This window comes from Poecile atricapillus, chromosome 2 (assembly GCF_030490865.1).
Source record: "Poecile atricapillus isolate bPoeAtr1 chromosome 2, bPoeAtr1.hap1, whole genome shotgun sequence".
NCBI classification, from domain to species: domain Eukaryota; kingdom Metazoa; phylum Chordata; class Aves; order Passeriformes; family Paridae; genus Poecile; species Poecile atricapillus.
Window position 1 is genome coordinate 40,547,161 of NC_081250.1, and position 20,751 is coordinate 40,567,911.

Below are 20,751 nucleotides of genomic sequence, written 5' to 3' on the forward strand. Positions count from 1 at the left end.
TTTCTGCATCATAACATAAGTAAAAGAGACCTGTAAAAAAGGTGAGTAGTCTCAAATTATGGTGTGACTAGCATCTATTCAGTGTCCATTTCATTTTTTAAATTTTGTTAAAAGGTTGATAATGCCCTCAAATATTCGAACTATTTAAATCTGACTATTCCATTTCACAGCAGTATCTGCAAACATTATGGGTATAATGGTAGTCTACAGCAGATATTTCTAAAATTACAGGAGATAGGGACATAAATATATTTGGATTTTCTTCAATATTTAAGCTGTAGACTATAATTTTTTTTTCCCTGTGTCTTTATGCATTCATGTTACATAAAATCTTAGTAGCAGACGGTTAAAAAAATTCTAATTACCCTTTCCTCCTAAATAAATGTTTCTAGATATTTCTTTTAAAATATATAATCTTAAAAGAGTGTTCAAAATGTTGTTACAAGGTGTTTTTAATTTCAACATTTTCCCCTTATGTAATATAGACATAGATGTATTCATGTAGATATGTAGACTATGTAGACATAGCTGAATGAGATGAAGCAAAGCTCTATTATGATCCAGGTCCTCAAATTTACTTTCCTCATCTTTGCTTTTGTATGCCTTTAGCTTTCTTAAATCCACCTAATTCATGTTCCTGCTTTTAGCTTCATAAAAAATTAGTTTGTCATTAGATTTAAATGAAGTTGGAAACATCCTGTGTTGTTCTGCCTGTGTTTCTTCCACTTAATTATACTTACATGTATATATGTGAATTACTAGAGGCCTTTCTGCATCTTCTGTTGTGTTTGTTCTTGGTTGTACAAACTTTCATACTCTATATATGTGAAAATTGACCAAAAAACTTGATTCAGTGATTAGATGATTAGTGATTGATTTGGGACTTTGTTGTTAAAATTTGAATGGACAAAAGACGTCACACATTCTCCCAAAGGCTGCAAAAGAAGAAGCAGTAAAGTCTGTTACAGAGGCCAGGAAAGAACTGTGCAATGTTTAATGACATAAGAAGCCTGATTCAGAGGTAATGGTGATTTTTGATCTTCCAAATAATAGTTTTCCTTTTTAGGTGAAAAACCATCTTTTTATTCCAGATATAGTAGATGAGATTCCTTTCTTTTACATCTATACTCATTAACTTGCCCTCTTAGTATCTATGTAACGGCTCACTAGATACTGAAAGTTGCACTTAAATAATCAGGAAGCTACTTATAGGTGATTGGAACTTTTAAAATATATTTTAAACTGAACAAATAATGTGCCTCCAGAAATATCTCTAGGCAATCTTAAAAAGTGTTTCCATGAGTCATTTTGAACCGTTCAGGTAGAAGAGGGTAACTAATGTAAGCTTCTGTACAAATCTTATTATTATTACTATTCTTTCCTGTTTCTCCTATGAGGTTATGGCACCCATACATGTCAGGAAACAAAAGATATGACTGAATATACTGTATGGGAAATTTTCCTGACATGTATATTCTAAGCACAGAGCTGCAGAGACCATTTACTGACATAGAAACATGAGATTCAAAGTACACCTTTTAAAGGAATTTCTATGGTATTAATTTTCTGTTAATTCTCTAGAATTTTTAGACTAGTATCCTTACATAGTCATAAGAAATTCTACTCATCTTCAGGTTTTGGAAATACAGTCATCAATTCTAGAAATGCTTTGACTTGAGAAGCAGAGGTTTTATACCAACTGGGAACAATGTACCAGGGCAGTATCTGTTTATCCTCAGAGCCTTCTGCTCTGTGGTTTGCAGTCATCTTCTCTCTTCTGCTCAGTCTCTGTTCATTTCTCATCTGATTCTTGCAGCCTGGACATGACTTCTGTACTTACATTTTAAAATCTGAACTTTAACATTTTAACAAACATTTGGGAATATGAAAGGGGGCTCTGGTTACATCAGGGAGAAACACAAAAGTAGAGGTTTCTGCCCCCCGTTTGCCTGTCAAGTTTATGACGTTGAAGTTCAATAGGAAGGATCCGAATCTTCTTCCTCCCATTGGGCACTAGGGGAAAAAAATTCCTTAGGCTGAGCTGCACTGAATTATTCCCCTAGCTTTCAGTGTTTCCTAAGTGAAGAAGTACAGCTCAACATGCCAGGCTCTGAGGAGCTTCAGCTGGATTTCCTCTCTTGAGACTCAATGACTTCTCTTATTTGAGCACCCTCCAACAGGATTCAAAAGATCTCTGCTTTCCACTTAGAGCCCCTCAATGTGTAGTGTGTTGGGCTTATTTTTCCCAGCAGTGTAATATCATGGAAACTGAAGCTACTTTCAGACCTGCCTGTGTTTTTCTTAAGACAGTAACCTTTCTAAAACGTAAGTAATTGGCATTTTGTTGTTGTTATTTTGGTTTATCAATTGATAGAGGATAATATGCCATTCTGAAACACTTGTTGCTTTGCAGGTCAGCCCTTATCTTTAGCTGTTAAGAATAAAAGGAGTGGTTTATAGTTTGAAGGAAAAATACTATTATGGGGAGATTGCTTGTTTGCATTCACATTGATACTTAATAGTAAAAGGGTTTTAATATATATAGAAGCATTTGACTGATATTATCTTTGCATACAATTGAGAGTGACACACTAGAGAACTCTGTTTAACTCAAGAAGTAGTTATAACAAAACTTTATCAGGGATCTGTTTGCTTATACTCATGGTTTACTTTGAGGTCATGAGTAGTCCCATTGTTTTGAATGCTGTACAGACCAAAGCCAGAGGAGGTTTTCATAGTCAGATGTTCAGCATGAGTGCCTCATGTGTACCTCATGCTGCTCCATTCCTTCAGATTCACTAAATGTTTCATGAACTTAATATTATTTTTGTCTGTTTGTTGATGCCTGTGTCTCCTTCACACTAGTTTGGACTACAGGATTATCAATAATCTGCAGAATTATTTAGATTTTAATAGCCTTTCATTGCCTTTTCTTTCCTTTTCTTCCAGGGGAATGAAAGCAAAGCTAAGCAAATACTATAAGCTCTTGTGCCTTAGCACACTATCTCTTAGGTATTTCTATTGTCTTTTATTTTGGGAATTTTAATGTCATTTTAATTGAGATTTACTTATTTTTTAATGAAATCTGTAACTGTATATTGATGTGTCCTGAAAACCAGTCCTCGCTACACTGAGTTCATACAGTTTATAATCAACTTCCAGCTTATAATTTGCTCATCCCTTTTAATAAGTTAATCATCTCTCTCTCTCTTCTCCAGTATAAGTGCCCAAAGCTTAATGGAAGAAAAAGAAGCTTTTCTAGACAACTCTGTAGCCCTGTGTGCATATTCCTCTGTTCCATATTTGATACTTAACAGATATCTGAGGCAGTTGAAATTTATTTGGAATATCCTGAGAACTGGTCTTGAAAACTTCTTATTTTCTTTCTCTCTTTATAGTTCATTCTGCTGTCTCTTTTATTTTTTGTCTGTCCCACTGAAGTCGTGGAATTGTTAGACTGACTATTACATTTCTAATGGATCAGTTGAGTACTGGAAAAGACAAGGATATTAGCGTTTTCACATTCAGATGTGTCATATACAATATATGTGGTTCTATGAATAATTAATTTGAGTGAAAGGCCTGACTGAGTATGATTTCACTGAGTAAGAAATAGCTTTTCATTTCTGGATTTCCTGGCTATCCAGTTTGCTCCTTTTTTTTTTAAATGTTCATTGAGCATTTTCAGCCCAATGGAAACCTTTGGCAAATCCTGATTCAAGTAGCAAAATTCATATTGGGTTTTCACGTTAATTTAAAAAGATGATTTTGTCTGTTCTATTTATCTGCCTTTTGCTTCATCCTCCTTTGTTTCCTTGGTTGGATCTTTAAGGGCTATGTTGTCTGTAATGTCCCTCAAGTGATCAAATGTGTTGGTGCTTAACAGATAATGAGAGTTCAGGCATGATATTGAAAAGTGAGCTATAATTTTCCCTATGTTACTTAATTCCATAAGAAATGGCACTGAGCTTCAGATTGTTGTGCTGGAAATTAGAACTCCATGGTCAGAGAAAGCAAGCTATTTTATTGTCAAGGGAGCAGGAGCCTGTTCTCCAATCAGCAGTAAAACAATTTATGGGAGGAGTATTTGTTTCTCCAGCAGAAAATAAAAACTGTTTGCAGGGTATAGTAGCTAATGACAAGATGGATAAATCATGCACCTGCAGAACTCCTGCTATACAATAGATATAACATTATGGGAAGGAAATCATAGCTTTGATAAATGTCCTAATCCCATGGTGAGGTTTACAAAAGCATATAAGCCCATCCACAGGAGTTAGCGGGAGAGTGGTACATTGGTTTTGTAGGATTTATAGAAATCTTCCCAGTGGCCAAATGTGTTTCATAACTGCACTGCATTCAGTAAATTTGTGTACATGAAGGCTTGTAATAGGCATGTGATGCTGGAATCAACACTTGCCCTATTGCAGCCAAGGAAAGAAATTTGACTTTTTATCATCTGTATCAGAAGTGATGTTGTGCCACGGACATTTTTCAGTTGTTCATAAGCATCCCTCTTCCCTGGTATCTCAGTCCAGATTGCATTCACTGGTTAATGTTTCAGATTTGCTTAAATTGTCAGCCAGTTGTTACTCCTGGGATTGTCTAAAAAAAGCTGTGTATTGCAGATATTGTGTGAGGAAAATGCATGTTGTATCCTAGACAGTGGTTGATTTATTGTTCATGGAGTAATTCAATATACATGAAGTAAACAGATACATCAGAAAAAATGTTAAGATCCTGCAGAACACAGTGAAAAATACCTTTGGGTACTGTAAAAGGGGAAGGAATTCAAGTGTTAATGAAATAATTATTTTTCTCCCCAAACTATCAAAAAATATTGAGATTCACAAAGGATAGCTGTCTGTAAAAAGTCCCAGCTTGGAACACAGGTAAATGCTGAAATCAGCCATTAATCTGTAAAGCTCCTGAACTTGTGTTGCAGTTAGTGTTACACAGAAAAATAAGATGTAGGTATAAGTGGTTTGTTGATTTACAGCAAAACTGATAGAAGAGCCCTGTGTACTTGGAAATGTGATCCTAAGGAAATACATTTACAACAATAATTTTTTTTTTTTTTCAATTTTTGCAGCACCCTGTTTTGTTCTCTGGTTTACCAAGGGAATGTTATAAGTCCCAAATACTGCTGTGTATTTTGCAGAAAATTCCTTTAAGAGTGGCAACAGGCACAAATGAGATAGGGATTCTTAGACCTTGTAAAAATATTACTCTGGAGATCTGTCAGTGATATGTTTTGAATGTAATCAACAAGTATCCTTAATAATAGTGTTCACCAACAGACTTTCTGATCTAGAACAAATTCTTTGCTTCTGTGACTTATGTGCTTAACAACTGCTGGTAGAAGAACATAATTTTCTCCAGTCTCTCTGTACAGATGGGCTGTATATGCATTCATAGGAGATTGCATTGAGTAGTTTATTTTATGTGGGTGACTTCTTTAGAAATCAGAAGTATTCAGATCATCTGTGAAATGGTCTTAGCCAGTGCTATCTTACCAGAGTTTACTAGAAACACTCAGTTCCTGCTTATCTTGGGTGAACACAATGCTTCACTGCTGTAAATTGTAACCATGATGTTTTAAAAAAGGCTGGAGTAAGTTTAACAAATACCACTGTGATTTATATTCAGAAAATAATTACTTAACAAGCTACCATTAGAAGGTTATATTCAATGTCCTTCTGAGGATGTTATGATTTAAATTTATCACAATATATTGACTAAATAATATTCTGAATAGAAGAAACTTTGACATGGCCTTACTTGGAGTCAAGATATTCACTGTGTTTAAAAGTAAATCATAGTTTAAACTAGACCAAAAAGAATCCTATCTAGCAGAAATACACTTTAATCCCAGTTTATTTTTTACAAAGAAGGTAACAAAGATAAACAAATGAAAAGCATACGTTTTGGAAAGTCACCTTTCATTTTCCTTTCTGTGGAAGGAAGACATACAAATTAGAGGTCCAGAAGCATGAATGTCCCCATTCCCTATGGCTTGGTACTACACGGGTAACAAACCCTTTAGAGGCATCTCTTATACATGCAAAACTCCCTTTCTTATTGTGAAGAAATTAGTTTGAAGTGCAGGAGCATTTCTTGAGACTCTTGGCCTTTGCACTGACTGCCTGCTAAAAAGTGCTGGTGTTGCTTAGAAAACGACCAGGTAACAGCAACTTTTTTTTGTGTGTCCCACACAGGTTGCCAAGAGGTTTTAAGGCTTTAATCTGGATTACCACTGGCCTGTCTCCTATTACTATTTTTTTTTCCCCTGGTATGGATGTTAAGATGGCAGAAAACCAGCTTCTTCATGGGCTCTTCCTCAAACTGTGAAGGCCTTCATTTTTTCATCTCCTCTGCTCGCTCTCTTGTAACTACAAGAGCAATGTTTCATATTTTGCCCAGGGAAAAAAAATGCTTTTGGGATTCAAGTAACAGTTAAAAGTACAACATGAATTACAGTGTTGTCACTGGAAATGACAGCAATTCTAACCAGAAAGTGTGAAAGCCATATATATTTTGTTTTCTAGGCATAATCACTCTGGGGGAAAATAATGAATGGCAAGCTCTTTTTCTGGAATACATTCCTTGAGTTATTTGAGACTTATCCTAAAAAGTCTCTCAGCTTAGCATTTGTACAGGGCCCCAGCTGAAAGTATTCCAGCTGTGCAGACCTGGGTCCCCTTCACCTGGCTGGCAAGGAGCCTGCCTGCCAAGCAAGGCTATCCCATGGAGAGCATTCCTCTCTCACTTACTGGGAGGGGTCAGAAGGGCTGCACATCCTGACTTTTGGCGTGATGTGGGCAAGCGCTCAGTGCTCTTGGATCTGGTGGATGGGCTGTAACCTTACATCTATGCTGAGGTATGAAATACAGCCTCATCATTTCTCTGTGGTTTCAGTGGAATGCTATTTCTCTCAGTTGATCCTGTTTTTCCAGGTAGAGCATATTGAGTTTCAATCCCATGTCTGGAAAAACAATGTTTCTCTCAAATTTGGTCATGTCTCTGAAGTTTTTTTTTTTAAAGCTTATGAGACAAACTTGATAAACTTGAAATATGCAATGGCCTAATATTAAAAACTCATTTCTTACTGAAACAGATGGAATCTGGTCCTAGACTGTAAAAGATTTGCAAGCTATAGTGAATGATTGTTGGGAAAAGTAGCAGCACAGAATTCCTCTTTTCTGCCATTAAAAACCCCAAAACCAATCTGCAATCTCTTCCATGTTTAGTTTTTGTAACAAGCCCAAAAAAAAAACAACAAAAAAACTTTGCTCTTCAATTTCCCAGGTCTTTAAGGTCTCTCAGGTGGATTTTGTGATGAACTAACTTCAGATTTGGTGTGCCAGTTTCATATTTTCTCTGAGCATAAAAAAACCCACAACATTTTAGCTCATGCAATAATGTTCCAAGGAAGCTATTTTCATTTCTTACTTTTACAGGTTATAGGAAACCTTTGATTTCTATGGGAACAGTAGTATTTTGTAAAGCTTCCAAACTTTTAAGAGCATAGGTCTGCGCTTTGCATCATGGCCTAATCCAAATATAGGCATATAGAGTTCCTGGAAGCAGTATCTCCAGAATGGAAGATACTTCTCTCCTTGGCTTTTCTCATCTTCTATAATCATTTTAGCATCCAAAATAAGGGATGTCAAATCCCTTGAAGGGAGACGGCAAGAGGGTGGATACCCTTTCAGTAATGATTCCTTTCAGAAAAATACCCCCAGAAGATGCAGCTGAAGGCAGTACCATTTTATAATCAAAGTCCAGGGGACTGAAAACAGCTCAAATTGTGTGGGCTAAGAAAATGATGTCATAGCTCTGTAAAGTTGCTTTTAAAAGATGAGGAAGTGGGAGGCTGAATTCAGATGTTTACACCTCTTTAATCCCACTTGTTTGTTGGTTTTGGTTTTGTTTTTTTTAAAGTCAATGTTAGCCAAATGGTAGAGTGGAGGAGAACATTTGAGCCTCTCCCTTCTTTTGGAGTGCCAAAGCTAATAATAATCATAGCATCTTGGAATGTTTGGCAGAAAGGTGTCTCATAGATGTAGTAAATCTTGCATTTGACATGATGTAGAAATTCAGAAGTTAGCACGTAGTTTTCCTGTTAGTTCACTGCATGGTGACACTGTAATGAAAAGGAGTGGAGGGCATGGGTGTGATGACATGAGGACTAAGGCTGCGTCAGAACTATCAATTTTGCTTAATGTCCTAGTCAAAGCATGTGCTTTAGTCATATATGAATAGAAAGGGGTGGCTGCTAGTTCTTACATCCACTATAAACTTATTTAAAAGTTGGAAATATTGCACCGGTCAAAAATATTGCCACCATTTAAAATGTGCAAAGTGCTTTGATGATAAAAAGTGTTCCATAAATACTATGTTCTATTTTTTCCACTGTTAGACTTCACACATCAGCTATTAGAAGAACTAAGAACGAAAAGCAGTTAAGCTCAAGAAATACTAATAATACTAATAACACTTTCCACTTCACTCATGCTGATGTCCAAAAATATTCAAGTCTTTTACAAACACAAGGAAAAGGTTACTCTAAAAGTATTAAAATAAGACTATCCATACTTATAAACTAGAGAAACTAAGGCACAGGAAAAAAAAAAAAGTTACACTTTAAAATATGCTTAGACATTTAAATGTTACTGATCTCAATTTTATATCACATTAGGCCTTTGGGGTATAAAGGTACTGGACTGACTTACTCAAGGAAAAGAAAATTCTCCCCTTGCTTTACAATATTGCTTGTTTCTGGCAAGACAGCAAGGAGGGCAAAAGTTTTTGTGGGATTTTTTGGTCTGGTTTTGGGTTTGGTGATGGGTTTTGTTTGTTTTAATCTGATAATTTTCTGCAGAAGTTTTCTGAGAAAAGGTGACTGAGTTGTCCCAGAAGTGGCAGTGACAACCTAAGAGTTATAAATAAGACATTAGGATTATGGAGAGAGGTGGTTCCTTTTTTGATGGAATCAGTAGTTAAGGGGAAAGAGACATGCTTCTAAATCCTGAGTAAAAGCTCACATGCCACAAGACCACTCACCAGTTTGTGGTGAGTTTACCTTTGCTGGCCACCAGACACATATCCAGAGGCTCTTTTACTCCCCCTCCGCAACAAAACAAGGGTGGAAAATAAGGTGGAAAAGCTTGTGGTCAGTATAAAGACAGGGTGATCATTTAGCAATTACCTTCACAGGAAAAACCAGACTCCACGTGGGAAATATAACTTATTACCAGCTAAAATAAGTTGGCATAGTGAGAAGGAATAGGAAATTATGACAACACCAACCCCTTCTTCCCCCTGCCTTTTTCCCAGGGTGTTTCACTCTTCTGTTCCTGAGCCTGCTTCCTGTCCCTGCTGGCACAGGGGGCTTGGATGTTCTCCCTCTCTGGCTCCTCATGCTCATCCTCTGCTGTAGTGTAGGCCACAGTTCCTTCAGGACATCTCCACTGCCTCCAGCGTGTGTTTCTTAATAGATCCTGTCCCAGCTTGCTCCAGGTGGGCTCTCCAGGGGCTAAGGGGAGCCTTCTTACCCTTCTCTCCCCTGGGTGCTCACAGGCGTGTTTCTTACTTTCCCCCTCACTCCCAGGCAGCGCTGTGCTCCTTCCAAAATCCACTTTCCCAGAGGCAGCACTGCCTTGGCTGCAGAGCTCAGCAGGGCCCTGAGGTGTGTGGGAGGCTGGGAGCCGGCCGGGAGTGGCCGTGTCTGGCAGGGTACGGCCCCAGCCTCACCTGGCAGGGGCTGCCCTGCTCTGCCAGCACCCGGGCACCTGCCCCCAGGGCACCACTGTCCCCTCCCAGCTCTCCCAGTTGGTCCAGGGTCTTTCTCACGGCTGCTTCCTCACCATGCTGCAGAGTTTAGTTGAGCAGGGGACACCTTGAAATCAAGCCATCAACTTTTGGAGTCCCTGGTCTCGCATCCTTTCTCCCCCACCACCCGAGGGGATCAGGCTGTCCTGGGATTTTGTGACTGGAGGTGCAGAGATCTCTATTTTCTGGCAGACAACCTGTATTTCTTCAAGATTTCAAAGCCAATTATCCCATGAGTGTCTCCACTGACTATTGTTTTGTTTTGCTATGTGTTTTGGGTTTTTTCTAGAGGTCATCCAGAAGCAAGAGAGCAGCTTTTAAGGGTTACATGGTGGTCCCCAAACAAAGCCATTCAGAGCAGAGGGGTCTCCTCTCGAGGACCTTTCTCCTATGGCTCCCGGCCACCCTGAGGGGGAGTGGGGTCTGTGGGGTCTCACTTGGTGCCTCTGTGTCCTGAGAGATCTGCATGGGTAGGACACCCTGTGCATCCTTGGTGCTCTGAATGCCTCCCTGTTCCTAATTCACCCCACATGGGGTAGGAGCTGGATGGAGGACTAGAAACAGGGCTGAGGGGCTCATCTCTGTGCCTGGATTTAGCACTGGGGCTGAACTGTGCATGGGGACAGATCTGGGAGGGCATTTTGTGTGACACACAAACCAAAACCAGGCAGCAGGCAGGAGGCTGTCCAACAGCTCAGGCAGACCGTGTGAAAAACAGGCTCATTTTTGCTCCTGTTCTCTTATAAGAGAACAGGTATTGTACATGTCTGTGTAGTGCCAGTAGCACATCTCTCTTTACTGTAGTGGACTTCACTGCCATTGTGAAAATAATCAGTTAACAATTATCACAGCTGACAATGCACCTTTACATCCCATCAGCCACAGATACCTTCCACTGATCCATACAATGAAAACCCATCGGAAATAATAGGAAGAAGCAAAGTTATTATTAGGATAGAATAGCTCAATGTTCACAGAATATTCGAGGGGGGATCACCTTCTCAAGAAGAGTTAATAAGCAGCCACACTTGAATATCTGATGCTTATAAAGGGGAGAAATGTACTCAGAAAAGTGTATTAGGGCTAAAAACCTACTTGCTCTGGCCGAAACAAAACCTAGCCTTCATCTCTTATGTAGAAGCAAGTCTACCAGGGCCCAGAAAGAAAGATTTGTCTTTGAGGAGTGATCTGAAAGATAAGTAATACGTCAAAGGAAAGAAAATGCAGATTCTGCTCCTTGGGGAAAGAGGGTAAAAGGGGAAAGGAAAAAAAAAAAAGAAAAACCCCACATTAAAACTCCTCCATTTTGTTTTTTTTTTCTTTTTTTTTCTTTTTTTTTCTTTTTTTTTCTTTTTTTTTTTTTTTTTTGCTAGCTGTAGCTATAGCCTCTTTCCTTTGATTTGTCATGATTTAAATTCATACAAAAAGATTTATTTCAAATAAGCCCCTTTAACTGTAGGGGCAGATATTTTTTTTTCCTAAAGCCTTTTGTAAGAACAAAGTAACCACTTGTCACACACAGTGACTAATGAGAGTTTAGTGTGGGTTTTAGTGTTCATTCATATGCTTTGTGTTCAGCTAGTCGTAAGTTAAATCTTTAGAAATCACACCGCAGGAATCCTTCTCTTAGGGGTGGGGGCGGGAGGCGAATCTGTCGAGATATTGAGAGCTGGTGAGCGGAAACTGCTCTTTTCAGGCTTCCTAATCGGCGGTACAGGAAATAAACACATGCAGGAAGTCGTTTGGCCTCTTCTTGAACTTAAAGTTTATACAGCAATTGATAACTGAGGCAAACTTTGTGTACTTAAACTTTTGAAAATTAAATTAAATTAAGAGGGCGTGTTTAGCCTGTGCCAGTATGGCCTGTAGTTTCTGCAACCAGCTCGTCTATATACAGTATTAAAATTTGGAAAGACTTCAGTGTATATATTTTTACAGCTAGAATGTGTCCTTGAAACCTTTTTGTATGTCTTCTCTCTGTCCTCCTTTCCTTCCATTTCTCTAATTCTCTCCCAATGAAACTGAGCTGAAGCACTGAAATTAAACTGAAAGTCATGTTTATGAAGCTGTTTTCCATGCTTCTGCGCCAGACTCTGCTCTTTCATCATTTCCCTGACCTTCTCATTTATCTTGTAAGCACTTCAGGGCAAGGATGGTCTTGGATCGTGTGAAACACCTTGTTTGATGGTGGCCCATATTGATATTTGGTTAATGCTACATGTATGATGTATAAAAGTTGTCTTTGAAAGGAGAGTAAAAATAAATGAAGTGTCATTCTTGAGTATAGCTTTTGAAATTGATAGCATCAATTTGCTAACAGGGACATTTATAAGCATTTCTAAGAAATATTATTTGTGTTCATATTTCTCGAGCTTTCACTGTATAAACAAGGTCCCTGTAAATTTAATGCTCTAAAAAGAATAGGTTTAGTTTTATAATAACTGCAATTAGTTGGGGTAAATTTACATGGGAAATTTGGAACACCTTTGCCAATAAAAAGAAAGCAAGCAAAACCCAAATGAAGAGCAGAATATGGAATAAAAAGTACATTTGCATATCTTTGAAGACCAACCTAAATACCTGTTAAAAATGCATCTACTCTTATGCATCTTCTACTCTTTTGAAAATAGATTCTTTTTTGCTGCCCTAATAAACCATCTTTATCAGAGCAGATGTTTATTAGGAATATTTTTTGTAAAACAAGTACTAGAAGCAGAAAACTGCAGTTAAAGTACAATTAGAGAAGGACAGGAAGAATGCATGTGACTTACATATCTGTAGTCTGTGTTACTTTCAGATGAAATGATTGAGCTTTTAAAAAAAACAATTCCAGACTTTGGATTTTTTTTCAAGTCTTCAAGAAATAGATCTAAATATTGGCCCCTAACTGTCATTTACTGTAAAATGGCCATAGATGATCAGTTTTTCAATAAATGTCAATATTATAATAAAAAGATACAGAAGTTTTACAATTAATCTTGGATTGGGCCTTCTGCAGATTTTCAGAACATCCCCTTCTATCACTTATTGATTGTCCATTTGATTTATATCACAGCCTGAAGTCTAACAGTCATCAGTCTTCCTTTTGGGCATTACAGTGACATAGCTCTTTCACTGATATCTTTGATGGAATCCATTTTTTGCTTTTCCCAGCTCCTTACAGGAAACATTCAAGTTAGTTCCAGACCATGTGGCCTTATATGTATGCACAATGATGATTTATAGCTGCATTATTTGTACTATACCCTAAAAGCTATTTTTACGTTGCATTTCTTTCTTTTTTGATAGTCCAGCTCCACAGTGAGAACGTACCAAAACAGTAAATCGAGAGTGACCATGAGCCCTGGCTTTAGCTCCCAGTGGAATAGCAGCCAACCTGCTTGGAATACATACACCTTTCCAAGAGCAAGCTTGCACTACCAGTCTCATGCTAGCTACACCTACTGTGCTGGACATCCTGCTGTAAGTAATGAAAACCTTTTCTGCAGTTACCTGAATGAGCTCTGTGATTCCCTGGGAGGTGGAGATACTCAGGGGCTGATGGTTCAGCACCCTTCTCCAGCAGTCTTTAAGTCCCATGCCAGTCAGAACAGCTCACATGTACTAACCCTAACTCAAAAAAAATATTAGAATGAGTCTTAGACATAAGCAAATGTGAAAGTTTTATGCCTCAGTACAAATACATATATTTTTATACATTTAGCATTTCTTTTGCCTGAAATTATTGTTGTGTGCCTGGGTTTTGGTGTCAGAAACATAGTCTGAAAAGCAGTATTACAGATGGCCTCATTTCTGTTTCTGGTGAGCCTGTAAGATGAATGAATTATTCTTTCTATTTCAGACGTTTTAAATTGTGTGGATTAGTCAGAGAAGGAGAGCATCTCTTCTCATCATTAGATTTATTTAGACTCACTACTTTATCATTAATGTGATCAGTAGTGAACATGCAATCTTGTTGCTAAGCAAAGACTACTGGTCTTCTGTAATTACATGAGCTGGTGGCCAAAATGAATGGGGAAGGGTGGCTCAGTGTTGCTGTGTGCTTTAATTTGACAGTCATGAAAGGGTCACAACTATAGGCGGATGGTGAGTTTTGTCATATTGATATTGTTGACTGCTTATAGCAGAGCCCTTTCATTCATGTAGTTTCTAGTTTTGAAAGACCCCCAAGAGTGTTAATGGGAGAAAATCTCATTAGTGTAAGCAATCTTCCTTTCTTCCTCACTCCACACTTTGTTGTTTTAATGTTTGGATTTGAACTTAGCTTTGGACATTTGGTTATAGAACTTCTTAAAGGACAGAGCATCTTAACCTCCTGCCGTGTGTACATGGTGAAGTTTTGCTATCCTACAGTGAATTCCAGTAGGGAAATGGGAAAGTGCAGCTTTTGGTACTGAATGGAAATTGTGCCATGCAGTCTTATTGCAAGATCCTTGTGATTTGATTTAGTTTTTCTATCTTACCTGCCAACAGACTCCTGTCTGGAAGTTTGGGTTAGGAATTGTCTCAAACATTAACATGGTAATTGAAATAAAGGAGAGGAATAAATTTGTAAAACCTTACCTTTTTTTTCCTGAGATGATGAGTTCTCAGAATAAATTAAACATATCTATGGATTCTTCTGTTTGCTCACTTCCATTGTGGTGTCATTGAAAATGATAAAAACTGTTGTGAAGAAATAAAAAGTATTTGACATCAGAAGGGCACAGATATTTTTCTTGTTTAGAATGATGGCTCAAAAAGAGTCCCATGACAGCTTAATTTATCTTAAACTGTGGATATTCAAATCATTAACTGCTCCTTAACTTTGATCATTTAGAATAAACACTATCCCCTCTGTGACTCAAGCTTTAACTCTGCTTTTCAAAAAAGCATATAAGAAGAGTGCTGTACTTCCTGGAAGAGAGCTTAAAATTTGAATTAAAATTTCAGTCTTTTAAAGCTACTTCCACAGTTCCTCTTTCCTTTGTTTAGACTAAAGCTGAGGGTAGCTTCACTAGAATTGTAGTACAATATCTGTATGTTGTACACATACAAGCTGTGCAATATTTGTTTTCCTTGAGCATCCTAATATGTAGTCACTGGAAATGATACATCAGTCTGGAAGCTGATTTATCTGATTGCTAGAAAGCAGAGATTTTAGAATGCAGAATTGCATAAATCCTTTGTGTAGATTGATCAATTAAGTCCTGCCCTCAGTGTCCCTGGGTTCAAACATTTACAAAACTTAGCACATTTCTTGGTACCAGCTCATCTGAGGAGCTCTGTTGCAGTGCTACTCCACAGAGATCGGACAGATTTCTTAGGCTGGTGATAAGAAGCTCTAACAGCTAGCTACCATTGCAGTGCCTACCACTGTGATCACACGTTTTTTCCATACCTTCCCTACTTCTGTATTCTCTGAGGGTGAGTCCATAAGCAGAGCCAGGGCAAGGCACTCCAGGAAATTCAGCTCCTCCCTTCTGCAGCATCAAACGAAGTTCAAGTTGCCAAGAAAAAAAAAAAAAAAAAAAAAAAAGCTTTAATATTTGATTTGATATCTGTTTCATTGTATATGATAAAGTTAGAATTAGTCTGGTTCCTGTTTTTAATTTGAATTTGTTTAATCTGGGCTCAAACCAATCTTTTTATGGTAAGTGGCAACAATAAAAGCTGGATATGGGGCAGCTCCTTTATTCGTGAATCTTCCCAGTGTTATGTGCTCAACTGGATATCTGCTTTACTTCAGAGGATTTTATTTGCCCTCATCTGACACAGGTTCAGCAGAACAAGTTGTAGGTTGTAGAGCTGTATGAAGCTGTTTCTGCAAAACCTCCCACATGGAATATGTCTAAAGATCATTGCAGTTCCTTGACACTTTGGGGGCTAACAAACTTGTAAGTGCTTTGCAAGTTCAAGGCAGACAAATGTCAGGGAGTTGGATCTGCCCTTGAAGTACTTAAAGATATTAGTCCCTGAAGACAGCGCCAAGAGAAAAGCTTTGGATTTCTCTACTGTTTGGTGAAAAGCTGAAGGAGACAAAAAAAGATTCATTTTAATTGGGCCAAATATAACTTAAAAAAAAAAATCAATTCTCTAATTTTATTTTTTTTTTTTAAATCTAAATGAAAGAATAAATATCTTACAAAGTGCAATGTTAAGAGACCCTTATGACTCTGGCTGGTCCCGAGTATGTCAGAGCCAAAGGTGGGGTTTTTATTTTGTTTTATCAGAGAGCACCCTTGGCATCTCTTTTCTATAGTGCTGCAGTCATTCATTAAAAGCAGTCTTTCCACCCTAGGAAAGAAAAGAAAAGGAATTTTGTTTAAACAGGATAATTTTTCAGCTCTTGAGTTATCTAAGGGAAAAATAGACTGCATACCATCCCAGTCAACAGTGCAATGCAGTTTCTGAACAAACAAGAAGGTGCTAATTTCTAGCTATACTGGGAAGCAGGATACCCTGCAGGATCTGTGTATACTAATATAAATGATAATGTGGTAGATGGTCCTTACGTAGTAAATGATTTTTGATATTAGGGGCTTGAAATTCTCTTGGCATTCACATTCAGAGGCTTGCAGCCAGAAAAATACATTATGTAGTGCTCAGAATAGGAGAAGACACCTAGTCATCTAAGGTTCTAAGGTTCAAAGTTTGAACTTTCTTCACACAGGAAGATAAAAAATAGACAAAATAATTCTGATTATCCCCTCTGGGCAAGACCGGAACCTTTGAGTGATAGTGTTCTTTGAGCACTTTCACATCTACACAGGCTTCCTACCCATGCTTTTTCAAAAGTCTCAGACTCTCTTCATTTCCCTTTCTTCACTTTTTGCTGGAAGGTTGGTAGAATTTCACAGATCTTTGGAAATCTTCTCCACTGAATTAATTCTGACAAATGAACTACTTAGATTGTACTGTTGTTTTAAAGAAATACATCTGTAAAGTGAGGAAACAGAGATAGATCTCATAAATTTTGGAGTATTTCAGCTGAAGGAGTCTTTTATGCCTTTCTTTGGATATTCATGTAGCAGTCTCAGATACCTGCCATGCTCACCTTTGCAAAAGTCAGTCCTTACTTATGAAGGAACTTGGCCATGTGATACTCTCTGATGAAGCAGAACTGTTACAGAGTGTTTCACCCTGCAAAGTTTGAAACCTTTGTTGTATGCCCATGGGATGATGAATTTAGCTACATGTATTAATTTCTCCATGTGCATGCATCTCTGTAGCACGCACAATGTCTTTGAATTCCTTATCTAGATACCCAACCCAGCGTATGTAAGACTTTCAGCTAGAATCTATTCTGCACTCTAACAGGATTTGGTCATGCTCCAGTGGATCAGTGACAGCCTTCAAAGCATGATTGGTTAAATCTGTAGAGTTATTATTTGGCGCTCTACACATAATGTTTACAAGCTGTTACAGCTGAGATGTCATATATAGATCAGACAATCAGTTTGCTTAGCAGTCCCCATTCCAACAGTCTGTCCCCAGACTTCTTTCTATGGCTTCTTTGAATGCGTGATTGCTTCTGAAATTATGCTGTTAGTTGGAATGTGAAAAGCAGAATTAAAAAAAAACCTGTCATGCAGAGTGCTATGAGGCACTACTGGCATTCTTCCACTCACTTCTCCAAGCCCTAGTAGGGTGTAAAATCTTTAATCTTAGAAACCTTAAGACCCAGTAGAAGGAGCTGTAGCTCCTTTTACACATTTCCTCTGACAATCTTTGGATAGAAAAGCAGAAAGGGAGCAAGGCTGACACTGTGGACGAGTCTAATGGAAGGGCTTACTCACTGTCAGCATGACTATGCAGAGTCCATCGGAAAAATTTCCAATTCCAGGTAGGTAAGCCTCATTGCTGATGACAGAACTGCCGGACTGCAGCATTGCACAGCTGTAGTGCTTTATGTAAACTGACTGTTCTGATCATTGCCACACAAATTGGATTAACATCTGTAGTGAGCTCTCAGTGATTGACTGTTTTAGCAACTTATTTTGTATACATTTATAAAATTAGAAAACCTGCCATTTTTACAGGATTAGATAATACAATGTTTAGGGACCACCTGGGGGTGTGAGGTACAATTATCAATTTGTTTATATACACATATGTATAATGGCCAAATTATTAGTTTTAAGTGTATATATATATTTATATACATATAAGACAGATCAAGCTTTTGGCTAAAATCTTTGCAGAATGATGTAGGAAGGTTCTAGTGCAGGGCTGGAGTTGGTTATCAGTCTCTAGTTTTCTGATGTGATCCTGTTCTCTGCAATATAAACCTAATTAAGGAATACTTTTTTTTGAGTGAAATATTCTACTCAAAGCTAATTCTGTAACACCAAAACAAGACTGACAGAAGCAATTTACTAATGCCTACCAAATTCATAAGATAGACGGCAAATTATGTGACCATATATTATAATGCAAAGATAATGTTTTAAGAAGTATCTCTCTTTAAATTTGGGAGGTGTGCATACATAGCATGGGTGTCCTATTCAGAACAGACCTTTATTTCTCTAGAAATATAAATAAAACAGATCAGCAATCAAATTTGGATTGGTTTTTTTAAATACAAAGATCTTTCCAGTGAGTAATGCTGTTGCACCTCTCCTTAGAGAAAGAGACAGTCCTAAGAGTGAAATGCTTATGCTGTGTAATCCTGTCATCACTAATTTCCGAGATATCTGTTTAAACAAAAGCTGTCACTTTCTGATCTGACTTGAGCCTCCTGCCTGATTCATTTTGTAATGTCACGGACAGTGGATTGTGGATTTGTGGAGTAGAGCTGGTCTGATTAGAGAGGAAGAAACTTCTTTTTACACATGCACATCCTTATAATCAGCAATGATAGGAAAGGAAATAAATAGTACAGTAGGCATGAATTGGAAGTGTCTCCCTAAGAATCTCTCAATTACACTTGAAGTTCTGAAGCTTTGGCTTTCTCTGTCCTTAGTGTTAACCCTTTCTTACCTTCATGGGCCTTTCATGTGAGATTGCTCCCTACCATTCCCTAGACAGTATTTCTTTGGCACTATTGACCCTTGTCATTATAATAGCCACAGATGAAGAAAAGTGGAAATGGATGCAAGAAATTATACACTGTCGAAGGACCATTGAGCAAAATATCTGCCAGATGTCACAGTCTTACAGTATATAAAGTGTAAAGGATGTGTTTTGTTCTTCTAAAGCTGGTGACAGCCCCAGCTTTCCCCCATTAGTTAATCTGTAGATCAAGCACTGTCTGGAAAGAAGTAGGAAAGAAAATTCCCAACCAGAAGTAAAAAGAGAAGTGTATCACCACAAGCTATTTTATGTAGTTGCTGACGTGTTCTTTATGAAATTCTGAAAGAACAAGTGAGAGTGTAAAACACAGAGGCAGTCATTAAAGTGGGAATTAAAAGAATGACATCTCCATTTCTAGGTATGAACTGAGCTATAAGAGAGAAGCTGTGCCGATTAGGAGAAAAGTAATGAAGGATTGTGGACAAAGGAATATTTTTAATTGACGAGATGTTGTAGTTATCAGGTGCAATGAGTAGCTTAGTGATCAGCTGCAAATCCATATGCTAACTGGTGACATAAATTATTTATTCTGTTTATCTATTACCTCCATCTACAGGAACAGAGCCTCAAAAACACGAACTTATTAGGCACAAACGTAAAACTCATTTCACTGTGGCTTGGCTCCTTTGGAGAAGAGAGGGTGGAAATTTCAAACCCCCAAACAAATATGTCTCTTAATTAACTTTTCTCACCATCTGTGCTTACTTATAGCTGAGGCAAGCAGTACCAGTGACTTGTGAGATTGCTTTCAATGCTGCCTCTTTAGGCCAGCTTTTCAAAGCAGCAATCACATGCAGTTAATTCTGATCAGATCAGATTATCAGCTCAGTTCATTGTAGTGCTTTCATAATAATTCGTGTGTGACAGCCCATTAAAACTTGGCCAGGCCTTTAAAAAAAAAAAAAATCACAAAATCCACCAATGTGTTTTACATTCAACGTTTGTTATCCAGCATATTTGTTTTGCGTATTAAGCTTTGAAATGGACCATTAGTGAAGGGTTGTAGAGAAAAGTCACCAGCATTATAGAACTGTAGCCAAGGTAGTTTACTGTATCTTTCCTCAAAGAGTAGTTTTATTCAAAAATGTGTACATGATGCTGTAATAATTGTGTTAAATGCTGCCTGTGGCTCTGCTCAGCTCCTGCAAAGGACAGTGCCGTGGATGCTCCTGCCGGATCTGTGGAGTGTGTGAAAGGCCACTGCCCATGGTGGTTCAGGTTGAGCAAGCGACTTTTTCCTTTCTGGAGTACTTTTGATGGATGGCAATTACAATTTGAAGTTGAATGCACTGCTCCAAAAGGGCAGTGCCTCTCAGAGGGGAGTGAGACAAAACCCTTCCACTGACTTGCAACAAGTATTTTTCAGAAAGTCTGGGGAAATGGAGAAGTTTCACGTAAGTGAGTTTAGTGACATTTGGTTTCTGGTTTGAATGTGTAAATGTTGTTTTAATGTTATTTTTTCCAGTATCCTCTACTCATTTACACATCACACATGTTATGTTTTGCCATTGTTTCTCTTAATCTTAAGAATTTTTTACTTGATGTTTGTTGATGCCTTTTATTGATTTGTTTCCTGTGTGTTATTTAACAGAAAAAAGTAAAATTTTCTGCAAAGAACACAGGACAAAATATTTTTTTCTCAACAATTAATACTAACAAGATTAGAAAAAAATCCCCTGTATATAAGAGCCCTTATTTTCAAGAAGAAAGATTTTTTCATGGGAAGTATAATTGAGATCTTTGAAATTACTAAAAGTACTTATACAGATATATCCACAGCACTGATTTATTGGTAAAATAACTACTGCTGGAAAGTTTCTCATCACCTCCAAGTGCTAATAAAGTCAACCATTTTGGGGATGG

The 20,751-nt window shown here is 37.8% G+C and overlaps 1 protein-coding gene across 4 annotated transcripts in view; it reads left to right on the forward strand.

Moving 5' to 3' along the window:
* The window catches only part of RBMS3 (RNA binding motif single stranded interacting protein 3), a 709,899-nt gene that overhangs the window by 202,576 nt on the left and 486,572 nt on the right, over nucleotides 1–20,751 (forward strand). For 3 of the 4 annotated variants that reach the window (XM_058830558.1, XM_058830560.1, XM_058830562.1), the window contains one exon: nucleotides 13,123–13,296. The exons of the other annotated variant lie outside the window; for it this stretch is intronic. In XM_058830558.1, coding sequence (XP_058686541.1) covers nucleotides 13,123–13,296 — 174 coding nt within the window. The remainder of the gene's footprint in view (nucleotides 1–13,122; nucleotides 13,297–20,751) is intronic. 4 annotated transcript variants of the gene reach the window in all.